The sequence below is a fragment of the Callorhinus ursinus genome, unplaced genomic scaffold (assembly GCF_003265705.2).
Source record: "Callorhinus ursinus isolate GAN/ISIS: 27379988/994484 unplaced genomic scaffold, GSC_fseal_2.0 scaffold21, whole genome shotgun sequence".
Taxonomy (NCBI): Eukaryota; Metazoa; Chordata; class Mammalia; order Carnivora; family Otariidae; genus Callorhinus; species Callorhinus ursinus.
Window position 1 is genome coordinate 13398451 of NW_027397083.1, and position 21047 is coordinate 13419497.

General features: G+C 53.0%; 1 protein-coding gene across 10 annotated transcripts in view; it reads right to left on the minus strand.

Moving 5' to 3' along the window:
* The window catches only part of PRR5L (proline rich 5 like), a 73397-nt gene that overhangs the window by 9778 nt on the left and 42572 nt on the right, over window positions 1–21047 (minus strand). For 9 of the 10 annotated variants that reach the window (XM_025879180.2, XM_025879183.2, XM_025879182.2 and 6 more), the window contains 4 exons: window positions 16347–16404; window positions 11538–11629; window positions 8126–8266; window positions 5755–5881 (listed from right to left, as the gene is read on the minus strand). In XM_025879180.2, the coding sequence (XP_025734965.1) occupies window positions 5755–5881; window positions 8126–8266; window positions 11538–11629; window positions 16347–16404 (418 nt within the window). The remainder of the gene's footprint in view (window positions 1–5754; window positions 5882–8125; window positions 8267–11537; window positions 11630–16346; window positions 16405–21047) is intronic. The other variant, XM_025879189.2, reaches the window with a different exon arrangement.

Here is a 21047-nt window from a genome sequence, read left to right on the forward strand (position 1 = left end):
CTCTGAAAAACAAACTGAGGGTTCTAGAGGGGAGGAGGGTAGGGGGATGGGTTAGCCTGGTGATGGGTATTAAAGAGGGCACATTCTGCATGGAGCACTGGGTGTTATGAACAAACAATGAATCATGGAACACTACATCAAAAACTAATGATGTAATATATGGTGATTAACATAACAATAAAAAATTAAAAAAAAATAATGCCCTTGAAAACAATTCGTTTGTCTCCTGCTAGCCGTTAGAAGCAAGCACCTAATGATTGGCACTTGCAAAATCTGTTGTGGCCCAAACCCTCAACTAGCTGGGCCGGAGACTGGACTAGACGGTTCGGTGAGCCTTTCTCACACGCAGACCCAGGAAGAGGAGCGAGCTGGAGCTAAGGCTAGGCCCAGGACACAGGGTAAGCTGAGGGCCTGGAGGACAGACGGTGGACCCACGCAGCATCTCTGGAAGAAATGACGATCTGTTTGATGATTTCCAGGGGCCCCAGCCTGGCAGAATGAGCCAGGAAACGTGTTTCAGATGGGTGCCTGCCGTTATCCGTCTCTCCATGCTGTGTTAGCCCAAAGGCCCAAAGTCCTTGTCGGGGGGTGGTTAACAGGGAGCAAAAACAAGAGAGACCACTTCAGGTGCTGCTGAGAGCTGGAAACACAGTGGGGAGGGGTCCCATGACACCTGCCCCCTCCTTCAACAAACACTCTGAGCTGCGACCTACAAAACACTGTGGTCACTGCTGAGATGGAGAAATGTGAACCTGCCACGGGACCCGCCACAGGGGCCCGAGCCCAGAGCACGTGCGTGTACATGTGTGCCTGTATGGGGTGGGGGGTAGGGTCTTGGGAGCAATCACTAGCTGAGCATCTACTGTGGGCGAGGTACTGTATCAAAAAAGGAGGTGCTTCACCGCCATGCTCGTCTTCTGACCATTTTGCAGAAAAGGAACCTGAAGTCAAGATGCTAACTAACTTTGTAGCCAGTTAGTGATGGAAGCAGGATTCAAGCCGAGGGCTGACAGTGGAGCCCCCGCTTGTGCCCCCTGGGAAGCCTGCACACAAGGATCTATTAGAACAAGGTCAACAAGTACAGTTACTGAATCACTCTATTGTACACCTGAAACTAATACAACGCTGTATGGTAACTATAACGAAATTAAAAAAAGACAAGGTCAACAAATGACAGGGCAGAGGTAAAGGCAGGAACTCGCTGGGGAGCCAGGAGAAGTCCTAAAGAGCAGTCATTTCGGAGGGGCCTGCTCCAGAGCGACTGACGGACGGAACCCAGACATTCACTCACTTGCTCCCTCAGAGCCGAGAACTGTGCTAGGGCCTGGGGAACGAGGGGCCCCACGTGTTCCCTGCCCCCAACGAGCTGACAGTCTACGGGGGAGACTGACAAATCATCAAGCAGGACCACCCAGCACGGCAAGGGCCAGGATGTGGTCTGGGCTCCCAGGGAGAGGCACAATTTTTCATCTGGAGTGATTCCAAGGAGGCCAGGCCACCCTCTAGCTGGGGCCCGTAACACAGCAGGGAGCAACTCTGCCTGGGTCCTGCGCTCAGACAGGGCCCCTTCTTCCTTCTCTGTGCTTAGCCCTCTGCAGCTCAGAGACATCAAGGAACTTACTCCAGGCCACACAGCTGAAGCCAGGCCCTTGTGGTTTCAAGGCCCTGTTCCTTCTGCGGCCGGCCCCCGCCTCTCTCCTGATGGCTCTTCCCTGCTCATGACTCACAGGAGCGGCCTAGGACTCTTCTGCCTTCTGGGTGGAATGTTCTGGTTCCCAGGACTGGGTGTGGACAGAACAGAGACCACAGGGGCCGCTGGGCTGTGTTGAGTCCCCTGGGCAGACAGTGTTTCCTCGATAAGCTCCCACCAGACTCCAGAGTCAACCTCAGACAAGCACGTCAGCTGCGTCCCCAGTGGGGTCAGGCCACATACTGGGCCGGGAGCTGAGACAGCTACCCACAGTGGTGCTGCCCGCCACCTTCCCCGCCTCCTTCTTATTTGTACCAGGGAAAGCCAGGCCCTGCCACTCAGAGAAGGAACTCTCCCTTAAAGAGATTGATTAAGCTGTGGGCACCCCCTGGGGGCTGAAATGGGTCCTTTCCTTACAGTGGTGCCCTTTGAGCTGGGAGAGGCGCCGGGTCCTGCCACCTCGGCCAGCACCCACCTCCAGACCGCCTCCTTCTGCCTTTCACACAGGGTGGGGCCAGGGGGGCCTTTATTCCTTCCTCACTCCCCAGGTGCCCCACTGAGCTCTGGCATTCATCCCCCAGCACCCGAGCCAGCAATGGCAGCTCCTTTCAAACCCCCAGAGAAGCAGAGCCTGGATGAGGCGGTCCTCAGCCCCTTTGTGGGGGACTCGGTTCCCAGGCCTTTGATCTCCCAGGCTTGCAGGAGTGGCTGCCATAATGTGGGTATTGTGACCTCTGCACACCAAGCCCATTGTGGGCGTCTCTCTCCAGGCCTGGGCACCTGAAAGCCCATGAAAGCCTACTTGTCACGAGGAGAAGTTACAGTATCTTGAGGAAAAGGGCCCTCCCCCTGGAAACACAATGGAGGAAGATCTGTGGGAGGCCAGCGCTTTTGTGTGGGAGAACACAGCATGCTGAGTGGTCTGCATGTTTGCTCCAAGGGCCCTGGAAGCAGCCAGGGCAGCAGTCTGGAAGCTTTGGGAACTAGAAAGGTAGGATGTAGGTCCAGCCTCTGACCAATCTTTTTTTTTTTTAAGTTTTAACTCTTCCTCCTCACCTCCACATCCCCACTGCCCTAGGAAAGTGACTGCTTTGGAAGAGAGCCATACATCATACACCGTCCTCCAACACGAGCCTCAGACTCCTCTCTCTCTCTCCCAAGTCTTGCATATCAGTGGGTGAGGCTCACTTCTCAAGCCCATCGGCCTGGCTCAGAAGAAGAGAGACTTCCCAAGAATCCCCGTGGGGTCAAGACACCCCTGGGCAGGTGTGGGCCCCCCCCTCCCCCGGAGAAACCACTCCTCTGGCTCTGGTTACCTCCCCCAGGAGGTTTCTTCCTGAGTCTGAGACCGAGGTCAGCACGGCACCCTCCCCTCAGCAGGCCGTACAAGGAAGACAAGCGTCTGGGCAGCACCTGCAACATGACAGGCATAAGTGCGGGCCTCTGAGATGAGCCCTCCCACTGCCCGTGGCCACTCCCAGCCCTGGATGGGCCCTGAGCGGATCATGGCAAAGCCCTCCTGTGGCTTTACACGTCGGTTGGTGGTCTCCACTCCTTTCCTCCAGGCAGGGCAGACGTTATGGACTCCATTCTACTGAGGGGAAGACTAATGCCCAGAGAGTCCTCACTTTATCTGGCAAAGGGGTGTCCTCAACAGGGAAGGGCTCCATTGTGACCATTTTAGCTGTTTAGTATGCAGAGGTTTGAGGTGAAATGTCTGGCCCCGGAACCCTGTTGGGCTAAGGAATGACGGGGAAGGACACCTCCTCAGCTGCCCCTCAGTAAAATCACAATCACCTTCTGGAAACTGACAGGGGGAGGCTGGGGTGAGGGTGGAGCATGCAGGACAGCCGGTAAAGTGCGACCGACATGGGGCTTTGAAATCCCAGCTCCAATAGCTGAGTGACCCTAATCCTCATTTGCCTCACCTGTAAAATGGGTACAGTGGTGCCCACTCTGTGGTAGGGTATCCGGCTCGCCCGGCAGAGTGCCTGCCCAAGATGTAGTCTGTGGCCTGTGCCTTCCCTTGCCACCAACCACTTTGTAACTCTGAAAGTCTTTCAGTTCCTCAAAGGCTCCAACCTCCCGTTCCCCTCCTCCTACCCCAGAGCCCTCCCAAAGATCCTTCCCTTTGCTTGGGATAGCTGAGCAAACAGGGAAGGCAGACTAATTCAAATTCATCCTACAAGACGCATCTCAGGTATCACTTCCTTTGGGGAGCCTCCCCTGATTTCCCAGTCTGGGTGAAGGACCCCTGCCGTGGGCCCCATGGCTGATGCGCTTCCCCTGATCAGAGTCCTTGCACACTAATGAGTCATCGTGATCTCGTTTGTGACTTCCTCACCGGCCCGTGTGCATCACAGGGCAGAGATGGGTCCATTTTAGTCATGGGTATACCTGCAGCACCTCACCTCACAAGGGGGAGGGCCTCAGGACACATTTGCTAAAATAATAATAATAATAATAAAACTATCAAAAAGAGTCATTTTCTTCCCCCTCTGCCCCTCCTGAGACAACAGCCTGGAGGCGAGGCTTGTCCTTGGTATAAGAAAACCTCAGGCCTTTACTTTATAAATTTGCCAAAAGTATGCATTATTCTGAGCTTAACTGGAAAGCCAAAGGCATCCCCTCTTAGAGTAAGTACTCCCTGAACAAACTTTCAAATCTATCCTTACTCCCGGCTCTAGGCTCAGCCGATGGCCAGGTCCCTGCCACGGCCCAGCTCACCTGCTTGTGTCCTGACATCTGCCTGGATCGTCCCGCCCAAACTCGGGGAGCCGGTGAGCCCGTGGGCTGGGCCAAAGCCAGAAGGCGGGCTCCAGGGAGGGCAGAGCAACATGGCACCCCATTCAGGGCTGACGGTTTTCCTTTAGGAGGCATTGTTACTCACTCTGGCTTGCACCAGCTCCTGGGTGGTGTGAGTGAGTGAGCAAGGGAGGAAGGAAGGGCGGGGGTGGGGGGAGGACTCGGCAGGCGGGCTGGGGCCAGCACCCCAGATGTGTGGCAGCCGTGGCTACGCTGGTGTCTCCAGAGACACATGAAGCGGCCAGGAAACCTGCCAGCCTGCCCTGCTTCTGCGGAAGTGAGGCCCAGCAACGGGCAGAACCTCACAGGACACTGTTCTTCTGCCCTTTTCTCTGACGCTCAGCTACAATTCCATTGAAGCAAGGAGAGCAGGGCAAAAGATTCCAACTTCAGGGAATCCCTGTCTGCCTCTGCACCTCTGTACCTGCCTTGGGGTACAACTGGCTGTCATCCATCTACAGATATGTTTTGGAGTACCTACCATATACGAACCATATACTATATGCGTCCCATTAAGGTTGCTGAGATAGGGAAATTCCTGCATTTGGGGGGCTCTCATTTCAAAAGGTAACTGAGGAATGTCTCTTATGATAAGCCTATTATATGGCTATTTCCCCATCTGGACTGCGGTTTCACGGAGAGAAGGAACAGATGCAATTCACCTCTAGATTCTCCAGGGTGCCAAGTGCAGAGCCTGACACTAATGCTAGTTTTAGAGCCACAAACCGGACTTGTCCCCAGTCCAGGAGCGCTCGCCTTTCCCTGGCATGCAGGCCCTGGCGGTACCTACGGACAAGGAGGGGTGAGTGGGGGGGTGGGGGAAGAACAGCAGCTCCATTTCATCTGGCCATACACCAAATGAGTTGTCTTCCCATTTCAAGCTGCTTTCAAGGGAAAATCTACCACAGGTGGTTTTTCCACTCAAGTGTGTGTGGGGCATTGCAATCTGGCCCAGTTTCTGGCTATCAGATACGGGAAAATGAACACTGCAGGCACACGGAAAAGATCAAAGCCACTAGTCAAAGATGCAGATCAGACAAGCAAGACCACAGAGGTGCAGTATCAGTCCCTGGGGAGGACTCGTCAAGCGGGGAGGTTACCCTGATGCAGGCCAGTAGGAAGCACAGGTGATTAACATGCACAGATTAGCTGGGACCCACATGAGAAGCAAAGAGCTTGCTACACAATCCAGGCTCAGGAAAACATCGCGGGCAGCATTCTCCGCGAGGCCCCCGCAGCCTGAGAGCCTCGCCCCTTACCCGACATGGACGTGGGACCCGAGACACCGCGGTCCTCACTGATGCCCAGGAAAGGAGACACCACTTGCTTCACCAGTTCCTCCAGCTGCAAATAACCCTCACTGGGGCCTGTGGGCTCGTGAACACTCTGGAAATAAACATCCAAGAGAGACAAAGGTCAGTCAAAAGAGGCCAGGGCCAGCTTGGCACTCAGCCAGCAAATCCCGCCGGCCCTCCTACTACAGTCAGAGCCATGATACCAGCAGACAGCATCCTCGTGGCTGGAATGAAGGAATCTGAGGCCCGAAGCCCCAGTCACTTGCCACAGGTCACAGTGATCAGAACGGTGCCCTGCGGTGGCTTCTCCCGTCAGGCCCCAGCCACTCTGGGCAGGCGGGACTGTCCTCACACCAGCTCCAGGGTTGAGGTCTGACGGGTCCCAACCATGCAGCCCACCCTCAGAGTGGCTGCTTCATACTTGGCATGCAAGCGCTTTGCATAAGCACTTTACATGGGCCAAAGCACAGAGGCCTCTCCACAGCCCGAGGAGCCAGGGGCCCTCATCATCCCCCTTCTACAGACAAGAAAGTTAAGACCCAGAGGGCTCATGTAACCCAGGACTAGAATGCAGGCTGTTTTGGCTCTGAGCCCATCTTACTGCCACTTGTTAAGGAGGCTAGAAAAGAAAAGGGGACAGAATATGGAGAAATCCAGAACAGCAGAAGAGAGAGTGAGTCACTGTGGAGCTAGACATACATTTTGCCCCAAGATGAAGGGTTAGTTCCAAAGCCCAACATGACAGGCGTCCTCGGGGCTAAGCCCGAGCAAACACCAACTAACAAATGACAACGGTCAAAAACCTTTAAAAAGGAGACCAAAAGTGACCCAGGTTCTCTAGAAGACCAGCAGATTCCTAGGGAATCCAATTTCTCTCTGGAAAGGACTTGAAGCCTTGCTCTGTGTTGAGGGGCTGCAGGGGGGCAGAGTTGTGCTCAGCCCAACAGAGTGTCCCACCAAATTCTCAAGAGCGGAAGAGAGGTTACATCACCCTCACTTAAAAAGTAAAAACTCCCCACTGTGCTGTAGTTTGGGGGGACTGGAGGAAAAGATGGTGGGGGAGGGGAGCAAGAAGGGCCCGTCACACAAGCCGGGGATGGCTGGGCAAGGTGGGGGCTCCCTTGTACGCAAGCTGACTTGGCCCCTTGTCAACTCCACCCCACGAAGACAGGGCTGGCTGGGGGCGGTGGAAGGGAGGGGGTTTGGCTTAAGGAAACACAAAGGAGCCTGGGGAAGGGGGTTCCGGGGCAGAAGACTTGGGGTTGGGGCTAGGAAGGGGTCAGAAGGGAGGACATGCAGAATGAACAGGAGTGGGCCTCCAACCCAAGGCATGGCGCCGAGGATTGGGCTCCCCGAGGCCGTGCTTATGGTACCTGACCCAAGGTCATGGCTGACTGGCAAAGGAGAGTCATGTAGCCGGGGCTAGACCAATCCAACTCTTTCCCCTGAGTGCACAGAGCTCGGAATCCTACTACCACTTGCTGGGGGACCTTGGACAAGCACACACTTCCTGGGTTTCCATTTCTTCGCCTGGAAAATGGGAATAACACCACTATCTACCTCACGAAGTGGTCATTTGGATGATCTGATTCAGAAAACACCACATAAAGTCCTCGGCCTGCACCAGGTACGTAGCCAGGAACCGGTAGTGTTAGCTTGTCTTCCTACTGTTGATTTGGGATGGGGATGAAGAGGCGACCGTCTGGGTCACCACTTGGTGGAAACGCGTAAGCCGTGTGCATGATGCCACGTTTGGTCGGGTGCGGACCACAGTGCTGGAGCACAAGTCTGCAGAGGGAGGGGGAAAAGACAGGACACCCAGTCCAAGCAAGAGACAGCGGGCAGGGCCAGCCGGCAGAGGCGGCGTCAGAGAGAGACAAGGAAAGACCAGCAAGTGGTGACAGGCTGGCTGCTTTGGGGCCTGACATGGTCTCGCTTCTGGCTGTAGTCTCTTAGGATGCCCTCCTGCCCCGGGGAACCTTCCAGTGAGCTCCTGGTCTGGCTCGAGCTCACCTGCGGGGGGCTCTTGCCGTCACGTGCTACCTGAGGCTCCCGGGCGAGGAGGGAGGGTGTCCGCTCCCTGAAGAACAGGACTGTGCTTCTCTCGCGCCCCCGCCCCCCGCACTGGGATCCCAGCAGGCAACACAGTGCCAGGGGCCTCGCAGGGGCTCAGTGGAGGTATAGAAAATGACCAAACGTGCGAAGGTACAGGAACGACGACACTGAAGCGTACTAGCTGAGCTAAGGTGCTCAGGTCGTTTGGTCCCTCCCCCGTCAAACAGGGTCTCTTCCTCCCCCGGCCTGGTGGCCACAGCTCCAGTGGGGCCTCACCCACCTGCAGGATGAGCAACATCTGGACAATGGATGAGGGTGGCTGGGACTGGGCCAGCAGCAGCAAATCACCCAGCTTCACCTTCAGCAGGACCAGGTCGCGGAAGCCCAGCAGGGAGATCTGGCGGATGGTCAGCTCCTGGCCCTGGGGAGGAGAGAGGGCGCAGGGCCGGGAGGTGAGAGCCCGCTGGGTATGCTGCCAGCCACACGGAATCCAGGACAACCAGTGTGGACAGAACACCGGGATGGGACAGGACGAGGGGTCTACAGAACGCGGGGGGGGGGGGCTGCCAAAGAGTCGAAGACTTGGCCCCACTCCTTCCCAGTGAAAGCTTCGTTTAAGATAAGGTGTGACTCAACCTGCCTAAGTGACCCGAGATAATACAAGACACATCCGTGCGGGCCATGCTGTCATGAGGGCGGCGGCGGCGGGGGTGGTCAGGAAGAAAGAAGAGAGAGGAAGACGGGGGGAAATGAGAGAAAAGATCAGCACCCCGACCCCCGCCCCCCACCCCCACTTTCAAGGCTGCTTCCTCAACTCCGTTCAGTATGTGAGCACCTAGCACGCGCCAGGCCAAGAAGGAAAACACAGGGACAAGTCTGACCGTGCACGGTGTGGGCAGAGGACGAAAGGAACTCATAATCCTGAGAGCTGACGCTTACTGAGCCTCAGGTGCTAGGCATGACTCTCAATATTTTCGATGGAACTAACACGATTAATCCCCACCCTTCGAGACAGGTACTATTATTAAACCTACTTCAGAGAGGAAACCCCTAGAGCCCAGAGTTGCGGTTCTATCCCCAGGGCAGAGCTGGGTCTCAAACCTTAACTATTTGATTTTAGGGCTCCCAGTTTCCCAAAGCAGAAGGAGGAAGGAGGGCCTCTCTCCCAGACTCTCTTTGCGCGTATACACACGGCACACCCCAGAAATGGGCTGCTCTTGGTGGAGCCAAAGAGATCATGAAGGTACCTGCCAAACCGGATGTCACTTTTCATCCCTCACGTCTGCCAAGGCTTAAGGAAGTTTTACATTTCTTAGAGTTCCTTAGGGTTTCACAGAAATGCAGGCAAGAGTGGTTTTGTCACCTCCTCATCCCCCTCTCGCTCCCCCCTCTCAGTCCCCAGAGATGCACACAACCCGCCTCCGGTGCCTTCCAGGCTTGGGTCAACCACCCCCTTCCTTGACTGCCTTCCCCGCCCGCCTCCAATGGCAGCGGGCCCCCCTCCGCAAACTTCGCCTTTTCCAAGAGGCTATAGTCTGCACTGACCTCCGACCTCGTGGCTAGCTATGCCCTCATTTCATCTCCCAGGTCCCTTTCGCCTTCTAAGGTAGGAAAGTGAAGGCAAGCTTCCACCCCCTTGAACACAGTAGGTACTCAAAAATACATCTGTCCACCGAGGAAGCAGGGCTCACACAGGCACCTATACAGACAGGGGGCTCTGAGGTGGATCGAGCTGAACTGACAGACACCTTGGCGTGTTACTACCGGTAGGGAGAACCCCTAACTCCGGGCTTCTCAAAGTGGGGTGTCTGGATCAGCAGCAGCACTTGGGAAACTGTGTGTGGGGAAGGGGGTGGATAGGGGCAATATCAACTATCACCGGAGCCTGCGATTCTTCAAGGGAGGCAGAATGGGTAACATCCTCAGACCGGCACAACTGGTTTCCTGCCTGGGGCATCCTGGTGGCTCAGTCGTTAAGCGCCTGCCTTCCGCTCAGGTCATGATCCCAGGGTCCTGGGATCAAGCCCCGCCATCGGGCTCCCTGCTCAACCGGAAGCCTGCTTCTTCCTCTCCCACTCCCCCTGCTTGTGTTCCCTCTCTCGCTGTGTCTCTCTCTGTCAAATAAATAAATAAATAAATCTTAAAAAAAAAAAACAAAAAAAAACAACAACTGGTTTCCTGCCTGGATATATGCCAGTGAGGGCCCTTCTTGGCCATCCGATGACTGTACCAGGGCCATGCCCACTCAGATGCCACTCCCCCATTCTAACCCATCTGGACACCCCCACCTTCGAATTCCATGCCCACGGGGTTCTAAGACAGAGACCCAGGTCTACACAGCCCCTCCAGCAGGGTTGCCAAATGAAACAGAGAATGTCCAGTTGAATGTGAATAATTTTTTAGTAGAAGTATGTTCTAGATATTGCATTACTCATTGTTTATCTGAAATTCAAATTTAAGCCAGCATTCTATAATTTTATTTGCTAACTCTGGCAACTCTACTTCCCATGTCTGTATTCTTAGGACCTAGCGCTGACCTAGGAGTGACCATTACAGGGAGGGGAGACGTTTGTGGGTATGGGAGCTGAACCGACTCCAGAAATGCTGCAAACCCTCTCACGGGGGTAGAGGATGGGGCTGAGGATGGGATGGAGACAGCAGTGAGCTGCAGGCCAGAGCTTCTACTGGAACTGTGAGGGGCAGGCCAGAAATGGGAAATGGACTCAGTAGGCGTAACCTCCCAATTTTTAGGTATTGATATAGATTTAAAGGAATTCCAAGTTCCCATGCAACACCATTCAGGGCAAACAAAGCCTGTGGGCCCTTGTGTCTGGTACACAGCATCGCTAAGGGCTGTGCTGTTGCTGGGCCCCACACCCGCACTTCAACAAAGCCCCATTAGATATGCGCCTTCACCCCAGTGGGCGGAGCGGGGGTGGGGTAAATGGAGGACAGACATGTGAATCTTGGAGAGGAAGATCTACGGGTCAACCTGCCTGCAGGGGTGTCCATTCTGACCCGGCAGCGACCAGTCCTGCTATTAGCCTCTGCAGGAAGGTAGAAGGAAAGCGACTCAGGTGTTAGAATAAGCTCCGATCACAGAATAAGAATACTAAGGAGATGCTGCTCATTTTTTGCTCGAAAGCCCACATTTTGCAGATGAAACATTTCAGAGAAGTGAAATGAGTTTGCCCAAGCCCAACGACTGATGGAGTCCGGCGTTCTTTCCGCTCCCTCACGTGGCTACTTGTCTTCAGGCATCCCTCACGGAAGGCAAGAGACAAGATCCCCTTCCCACAATGTGGGACACCAGGAATCTTGCTTTAAAACTGGACTTCCAAGAAAGGGAGGGGGAAGAAAAGAAAGAGGAAAGAAAGAAGTCTCCCTGCCCCATCTTCTCTACTTCTGAAAAGGGGAGAAACAAACCACGCCAAGAATATACAGGAATACCCAAAACCAAGAGGGCGACGAGAGCCTACAAATTGCTAGTTATGCAGGCACTCCCTCTGGGCCCGAGGTTAGATGCTAAACATAGACCAGAGAGCCCTCCAAAGAGTGCCAAGGTCCTCAGCCAACTCAGGCGCCCAATGTCCTGCCTCTCCCCCTTCACCAGGCGGCCCCAGCTGGCCAAAGGCCAAGGAAGGAGACAGAGTGCCGAGGCCGGCAGGAGGTCGTTCCTCAGGGAGACTGACCTGAACCGGATAAAATATTGCCTGCAGGGTGGGGAGAGTCTCAGTGAAGAAGTGGTCCCACACTTCAGCCAGAACCTCAATGCGATTTTCACCTACACGAGGACGAGAAGATGGGAGGGGAGGAAGAAAGAAAAGAATTGGTCATTACTTGCAGGAGAGGCTAGAGACAGTCCCAGGTCGAATGCAGCATGGGGGGGACAGGGGAAGAAGCTCATGACCTACATTTGCTCTCGGAGGCGTTACTACAAGTCAATGTGGGATTGGATGGGAAGACTTAACCGAAAATCGGCTAACATGCCTTCTATCCCCCACTCCAGAAACAGGAGCTGAAGTTTGGAAATGACATGACAATGGGTGTCATCACCAGAATGGTTACAACATCCTCAGGCACTGTGCTAAACTACTTATCTACAGGCCATTTCATGAGGAAACTCTATGACCTCATTTTACAGGTTCAGAGAGCCTGAGGGTCTAGCTCAACATCACACAGCCAGAAGGCAGAGCTGGAATTCCAGAACCCATGCTCTTGACAGACTTAATCTGGGAGGATCATGTGCACAGTTATTGTTTTGATTTTCTAATCATGACAACGCTGTTTTTGTGTTTTGTTTTTGTTTTATTCTGGATTCGAGCTGTCAGTACAGGGAGGGGGAAAGAAGGGCCTAGAAACTGTCACTTCCACCCACTGGTTTCCAATAACCAGAGGCCAGGTGGCGGGTGGGAGGTGGACAGCATGCTCTGCAGTGGTCACCTGCAAAACACAGGGCCCACCTCCTGATGCTGTGCCTACTCTCACCCCTGGGACCCAGAAGGCTGACCCCAGGCTGCCTGTACATGGGTCACCCAATGCCACCGGAAGGCTGTGCCAGGAACTCTGCACCTACAGGAAGGCAGGCACAGGCAGAGAGGGACCCCCACGGTGCCTGCTTTTTAATGACCTAGATGACACAGCTGATTGAGCACTGTCTTTGCTCATCTGAGGCAGAGAAACTGGGTCAGCCAAGATTAGACACTGAGAGATACGTTTGGCAAAACACTGCCAGTTCACTGAGCAGATCTGGAAAGATTCATTTAGCATCTTCCGCCTATTAATTTAATGGACAATAAAAGCAGTGGCCGCAGGAGAGAGCAGAGCAAGGGCATAACTAGCAGCAAGCAGGGCCGAAGATGTGTAGATTTTGAAAGGTCAGAGAGAAACGCACTAGGGGAAAATGCAAATCCATAGCACCCTCTAATTTCCCTCCCGGAGTGCTAATTACACTCGGTTGGAATCACTTACTGACTTCCCTTGTCTCCTCCACTGGAACGGGAGTAAACACGTGAGCCCTGTCTGTCCTGCTCACCGTTATTATTTCTAGTGCTTAGCACGATGCCAGACAGATCAATAAATCCATTTTTAGAAATCTTTGAGTGAATGAATGGCAAGTATCAAGTGTGCAGGTTTTCACAGATGCTAAGGCCAGTGAGTGGAAGGAAGTTACCATTTAACCCAAATATGGGACAAGACAGAACAGGACTTAATTAGCTCCAACATTTTCCTTTGCTCTTAGATCAAGAAAACCTCCACAATATAGGCATTCTGGTTGCCGGGGGGCGGAGGGGGGAGTCTGTTTCCTTCTTCTGTAACCTTACCCTTGAATCTGACCTTTCCCTTCAACCTTTGGGCGCTAACTATGTGGATTATACCTCAGCCCCTCCTGTTCACCACGATCCTTCACACCACAGGGCTTTTGCACATGCTAGTCCCTTTGCCTAGACTGTTCTTTCCCCCTCTCTTTGCCTAACTTACATCTGTCTGTCCTTCTAGTTTTAGCTCCAGCACCACCTCTATAGCGAAGTCTCGCCCACTGGTCAAACGCCGCTCCTACGGACTGTAGTCTTAGTACCTGTTGCAATTACAGTTTTGTATTTGATGATGATTTGATTAATGTCTATCTCCACCAGTGGCCGTGAGCTCCACGAGGGCCTGGGAATCCTAGGATGGCTTTGTTCACCACTGTGTCCCCAGCACCTAGCAAAGCACCTGGTACATAGTTGACCACCAATCAATGTCTGAACGTACAAGCCTTTTCAAATACAGGCTATGCTAGTTCGTGGCAGGGAGGGGCCGGGGAGGTCGGAAGGAACATCTGAAACGTTAGCTCTCATCCTGGTACCCAAAACCCCAACACCTGGATAACATCCTTCACAGGAGAAAGGGCTCTTCCAGCTCCTTTACTGATGGCCTGAATCCTAAGGCTTCCACGAGGAAGACAAGCAGAGGCCTTCCCGACATGGAAGAAAGGAAGGAGACTCGTGCAGGTCAGTGCGGGTGCCTACTTATTCCCCTCCACCGCCAACGGAACGCTCGTCGGCACAGGAGGTAATCCTTCGACCCGGCAGCAGGAAGGCAACTCTCCTGGGAACCTGCGTCTAATTGCTGGCTTCACACTTCACAGAGTAATGGACGTTTTGGAAAGCTTTCAGAGGAGAACATCAGACAGACACAGGCTAACAAAACAGGGGAGCCTTGGGGAAGAGAGAGTTACAGGGACGGGACTTCACCTTCAGAAAACAGCCCAGAGGACTTCGCTCCCTGCCAAGATGAAGGGCGGCTGGATGGAAGGGTCTAGATGAACACCCTACAGAAATTGTCCTCTTAATGTCCCACAGGAGTTTAGATCGCCGCATGTCTATAGAAGGGGAATAAGAAGCTCCTCAGGGTCAAGGTTGCTAAAGCTCTGGGAAACATTACTGGAATTATCATGACAGATCCTGCCCGCAGAAGAGCAGCACCTGGGTAAGAGCTGCGGGGGCTGGGTCTGCGGCCGGGAGGCGGGGTGCCCATGCATAAACACTGAGGTCCTTCCGGTGAAAGGATGGATTCTGTCCGTGGTTCCCGAACTATGTTTTAGAGCAAGGTGATCCTTTTAGCCCAATAAAATCTCTCTTGGAGCTGTAGTACATAACATAAAAAGTGGGGACGTTTGGAAGACAGGAAAGGCCCTTACAGGTTTTCCAGGGGCCCCTTTGCTGAGCAGAAGGGCCGCTCAGACACCAGGACGAGAGTGGACCCCAGGGAGAACACCTGGTCCGGTGCCCCGTAGCACACTTTGGGGGCTGAGCACAGAACCTCGGAGGACCTTCGTTTGCCTGGGTTACCGGAGCTCCATTCCTGAGCTTTCACTCCAGATATATTTATGTCGAGGGTCACTCGAATGAGAGGCACTGAACCTTCCCTTGAAAGCACTTAAATCTCTGGTTTTGCTCAGTATCTTTTTCATGAAGCTGGTTTTCCATGTTTCCAGGAGTTTGTGATAACTCCCCAGATGACTTGCAGGCAAATACCATTGGTCACAGACCGTGCTTCTCTTCCCTCCCTTTCGGAGGCTGTCACCTTCCACGCTTGGGTACTAGCCTGACCCCAACATGCAAAAGCGGCACAAACTTCTTGCCAAAGCCAGTTCCCTCAAAAATAAGGCCCTGGAGGGCGCCTGGGTGGCTCCGTGGGTTTAGCGTCTGACTCTTGATTTCAGCTCAGGTCAGGATCTCGGGGTTGTGAGATTGAGCCCCGCATCAGGCTTGGCACTGGGCATGGAGCCTGCTTAGGGTTCTCTCTCCCTCTCCCTCTGCCCCTCCTTCCTGCTTGCATGCACGCATGTGCGCTCGCTCTCAGAAAAATAAAAATAAATAAGGCCTTAGGCTAGGGGGCATTTATAAGGTTGAAAAAGCCTGAATAGAGTTGTATTGAGGGAAAACAAGGTTACAGGCTCAGTCAGCTCTCAGACATACAGAAGTTAGTTTCTAGCCTCTGTTCCTCCAAAGGTCTGCCAAGCTCTTACTGTGCGCCAGGTACTGGACCGTTCCAGCACCAGTTCTCATCTGTCTCCTATTTCGTCTTTATACTACACTGGCCAAGAGTGTCTCTCCCAGGGAAGGGGGTGGGGGGTTGGAAGGCATGCTCTCCTGCCTGCTACGTCTGTGTCTAGTAGTAAACTGTGGTAGTAAATTTGACCTCCAGGTAGAAGTTTCTAGGCTAGAGTAGGAAAAAAAAAAAAGAAGGAATCAGTCTGTGGAACTACCGCGTGGCAGATAATGGTGCTATGCCGATTACGCTCCCTGTACTCCCTTTTAAACTCGTATCATTTAAAAAATGATAAAAAAAAAAAAAACCCAAGAAACTAGAAACTTGCCGAAAGTCACCCAAGCAATAGGTGTTAAGCTAAGATCAGGGTCTACCTTGGTGGCAGCTGAGAGCAGCCCTTGGTAGAGTCATGGGGTTGGCCAATTCTTGCCGTGGTCCCACCTCCCATCTCCATTCGGTGCCTTTCCATCCTGTCCCGTGGGCTCTAAAACATTTTAAGGTCAGGAAATCTTCCTTTGCCGATCAAATCATATCTCATTCAGCAGGTGCCCGCTTAGTATAATGTCCCCCAAATGGGTCGAGGCCTCCTGTCATACAGGACCTCAAGAAATATGAAAAAGGTCGATTAAGAAGAGCCTGGATCGGACCAGAGAGAACGGCATGACAGGACCTGTAGTGTAACTGACCCCTTCACAGGGGACCACCAGCATGCATCCTGCGAGGACCTTCAACAAGGTCTCTGAGAAGACCACCCCAATTCCACCTGGCTTCTCAAAATACAGATCTGACACGCACCGCCAGGAGTGGCCGACTCCAAGGGAAGTGCTGCCGCCTAGCTGGAGAAGAAACGGGAGGGGTGAATCACTCCCTGGGAGCCCGCCACTTTTGGACAGAAGCGTTTCAGCTGTCCAAACATCAGGGGCTGAGTCACAGAGCCCGCTGTACGAGCGCTGCCTTGTACTTGCCTTCACACAGCTTAATCTTCTCCTCCACAAACAACAGGCCTTTTGCAAGAAGCTGGTTCTGTCAAGAGAGAACAAAGAACACAAGGGTTGGGCTACTCTGGAGAGTGACAAAACCTTCTTCCACTTCCCACGGCTCAGGGCGTGGGGTTCTAGGCACTTGTAGGCTAGTCATGCCTCCAAGTCTGAGGAGACTTTTTTCCTCTTGGAGGATCAGGCTTCGGGAGAAGTCAGCGAGACATCCCACAGCCAAAGAGGGAGACAAGAGCCAAACCCAACTGCCATCCCATCCCTTCAAGCAGGAAGGAGGCATGCCTCACTCTTGGCTGGCTCCTACGGCAAGCCTAGGGTTGACACCCAGTGTCCTTCAAGCCCTTAATCTAAACTCAGAAGAGGGAGCACTGAGGTAATGGGAAATTAGGCAGAAGTAATATTTTTTTAAAAAAGATAAATTTAGGGTTTCTCATGCTAACATGCAAGAGACTATGTGCAAAACTTGAAGCAGCCATGGGTATGTGTCCACCAGTGAGCGTGTGTGTGGAAAGTTGTGGAAAGAGAGAAAAAGGTTAAGTCCTTTTGCAACTGCACCTAACAACTGTTGAGTGTTCTGTGTGTGTCGGAGGCTTTATATCCTTCATTTCACCTAATTCCAACCCTCCCGATAGTCCCGTCCAGTTGGTGCCACTACCCTTACTTGACTGATGGTCAGGGAAGACACGGCCTACGGGAGACAGAGCAGGTCTTCCTGCAGCCAGAAGCCATGTTCTCTCCTCTCCGCTTTGCTGCCTCCCAGCAAGTCTTCCCACCCACACCCCTTCCTTCCCTTGAAGGGCTACAGCGGGTCCCGTAAGAAGTCGAGCAGCCTCTCCACAGGTCACGGAAACTCCAAGAGCAAGGATGTGCTGATGCCCCTCCACCTCACCTCACAATATCAGATTATCAAAGGCCTATGCTTATGGGGTAGGGGGCCCATGGGGATATGTATCCTACACAAAAAACCTAATGCATTTCTTAGCACTCTCCTTTACAAAACCCTACAACCCTGTTGCAACGATGATAAGAGCATGCACAGCAGAGTGGAAAAAACTTGGATATCAGAGGGGTTCAAGTCCCAGCTCGGCCACATTCTAGCTGTGTGATCTTGGCCTTACTTTCCCTGATTCCTGAGTTCCTCATCTGTAAAATGGACCATACCAGCAATATCATAAAGTTCGTGTAAGAATCAGTCATCGTAAACACACACACACACACACACACACACACACACACACACACACGGTATTTTATGTCCGTACTCAGCGGCGATGGGCAGTGATGATCATAGCTGCTCTCTCGTCTGTTCACAAAAGGAGTGGGAGGTAGAGAGAGTCTGTAACAAATGAGCCTACATCAAATATATTAAAATATTTTAACAAAGGAACTACCACGTTCCTGTGACTCATACAGATGAACCAAATTCCACAGAACCTATTAAAACTCACAAGATATGGGCGCCTGGGTGGCTCAGTCGTTAAGCGTCTGCCTTCGGCTCAGGTCATGATCCCAGTGTCCTGGGATCGAGCCCCACATCGGGCTCCCTGCTCAGCGGGGAGTCTGCTTCTCCCCTCTACCCTTTCCTCCTGCTCATGCTTTCTCTCTCGCAAATAAATAAATAAAACCTTTAAAAAACAACCCTCACAAGATATGACCTAACTTCGAAAAGTAGTCGGCCACTGTTTAGTTTCAAGATGGAACCCCAAATCCAAGTTAGAGTGACATCTCATGGGAGAACACCAACTCTGTTAAAGGAAGAAAAAAATCAATTCCTTTACAAAGAACCGGAACAAACAGGTAATTAAGGTGAAACCCCAACTGCATCCTCTCCCTTCCAGCCTAGCAAACGAATCCCAGCAGCTTCTGGGTCAGAAAGCAAGAAACGAGCATGGCACCCAATTTAGACTCTCAGAAGCAAGGCTTTGCAGCAGCTGAGCCCGACGGGAAAGATTACAGAGGTGCTCCCAGGTGGCAATCGCTCTATCCGCATGTTTCTGAGCAACTGTGGCCTTAGGTCCCTGCGTGGGTCCCTGCCCTCCCCCCCAACCCGGGTGAGGTTCTCAGCACATCCCCGGGCGCTCTGTGGGAGGGATCCTGATGCCATGACTCTCCGTCACCACCTCTAATACCAGCACGGGTGTCCCAGGCTTCTTCCAAAACGGCTTCACGACTCTCCAAAAGCTCCCTCTTAATGCAACTTTCCTGAGTGTGTTCCATCACTGCAGTTATCTATACTTTCAGTGGCGGGGCTGGGGGAGAACCAGAAGTACTGGGAGATGGAGAGAGAAAATACACTGGGTCTGCATGTGCTAGGATCCAGGTCAGATTCTCAGCTGATCAAAGAAATGAATTCAAACCCTATATCCTATGTGTTAGGTCCTTAGGGGTTAAGGACCATTTCTTAGTTTAGTGCCCACGGCTCTAAGAACAGTGCCCCAAACACGGCAGATGCTAATAAACATTTGCTGAGTGTGTATGTTGCCTCTTTGGTGCTAAAGACCATTTTGAACTTTTAAGAAATCAAGCTAAGAGACAGAATGTGTATGAGAGAGGAGAAGGGGAAAAACAGCGTCCCTAAATTTGTTGACATTTCTTCACTCGGTAAAAATCACTTTGTCTGGATCTTAAAGGATAAACTTTAAGAGATGGCCCGGACTCTACTTCCTTCTCTCTCCTAGATCTTCCCCCTTCAAGGAGACATTTGGAAAAAACAAAACATTTTTTTCTTTTCAAGAAAAATAAATGACTTGTGGACTAGAGAGAAATGGAAAAGAAAATATTCTTTTTAAAATTCTTATGATACACAGCATGGCAATCCTTAACTTAGACCAAATAAGAGCGACAAAAACTTGGGCTCAGGGAAGGGATTGGAGGGAGCATCTAGCCATGCTGCCATCTCCCCAGCCCTGTGGTCAAAATCCACTGGTCACACTCAGTTTTGATGGTATTTGGGTGGACTCCTTTTCCAGGATATGAGTCTCTAGATTTTATTTGGCACGTGTGCACAGAAGAAGGACCTTTGGGGCCAGCCTAGCCCACAGCCCCCGCCCCCGGAGAAGCACCTGTCATCCACTTAATGGACCTCTGCCCCACTGTGCAAGCTCAAAAGCCTTGCCCCCAGCCTGCACCATCGGCTTAGCCAACTGGCCTGGTTCCAACCCCACCCCTGACCCAGGCCCCAAACTGAGCCAATGGTCTTCTCTCCTGGGAATCTGCAGTCAGGCAGGACCCTGTGGAGGTTAGGGTCCTGTGTGACTGCAGGCTTCATGGTCCGAAGGGCTTCCCACTTGGGCTTAATGCTCTGCGGTTATTGTTTCAATTCTTATTATCTTTGAACTTGTGTTTTGTAAGTGAAATTGGATAGGGCCATGGAGGACGTACCAAGTGCTTGGGACCTCAGCTCCCTTGTGGTCCTGCCTCCTACCACCTCCCCAGGAGGGGTATCCCACACTTGCTCCCCACCCCCTCGTGGCTGGCCCCGCTGCAGGGTCTCCCTCATCCTGCCCACCTCCCACTGTCCTCCTATTCCCCAGATGGTGAAAAGGGTCCTGTCGGTGGGGCCCAGGCACAGGTGCAGGGAGGGTAAGGTTGGGTGCATGCCCTGCAGCATTCCGGGGAGGGGCCTGGTGGCAGGCCTCCCCGCCCGGGGCTGGCAGAAGGGTGGCTCAGGTGCTGGTGGCTCGGGGGGGGGGGGCTCTTGGCCACCCCTGATCTGTGTACTGAGGGTGCCAATCTCTTGGGGGGTCACCTGTCCACCATGGGTTGCAGCTGCAGGCCCACAGGGAGGGGAGACTGATTTCCCCACCCTGGTCATGGCCAAATTTTTATTTTGCACTGGGCCCTATAAATTATGAAGCCCACCTTGTTGGCTGGTCACTTCACCTAAAGATGTGCCACCTGGACATCTGTGGAGCTTAAGGCTGCTGAGACCTAAAAGAGGCGGGGAGGAAAAAAAAAGAGAGAGAGAGAAGAACCACCCTTGAATCGGGCATCCATCATACGTGGTCTTTCTTTCTAGGCACCTGTTCTCCCTAGAACTCACGGCACAGCATTCCCAGCCCTTGACAAGCGCCTGACTTTGGAAGGTGCCGAGTACCTGCTCGCTGTGGGCAGTGGTGATGGAGCCGTGGGGGGCCAGAGCTGGAAAGAACCTGACTTTTCTCTGTTCCCACTCCCCGCCCCATGGCAGCAGCTGCCCCCCCCCCCCCCGCCCACCTCCCCAGGCCTAAGGCTTCAAGCTAAAAAAAACACATGAAATAGCAGCTCCTAGGAAATGATTTGGGACTTGGAATGAGGCCCGTGGTTACTTAGTGCCTCGCCCCCACCCCAGAAATGAACTTAGCAGTGGAATACACAGCATTGCAATGAAGGGGCAGAGGAGCCTAAATGTGAGAAATAGCTGACATGTCTATTTTTTCTAAGACATCCAAAAAATAGGCTGCCCATAGAAAAGTGAGGTTCAGCTAGGAAAAATGCAAAAAACAAGGCTGTCTGGGGAAAGGCACCCAAACCACCCAACCTTGAGCGGGCAGGACAAATTCAGCTCATCCCACTGAGGTGATCACGGGAGGACAGGCAGGAAGAGGCAGTGGAGGTGAGGAGAAGGTGGGCTTGTCACCAGTGTGCACCTCCTGTCAGGCAGGCACCTCCCCGCCCCCACTGGAGGGTCTC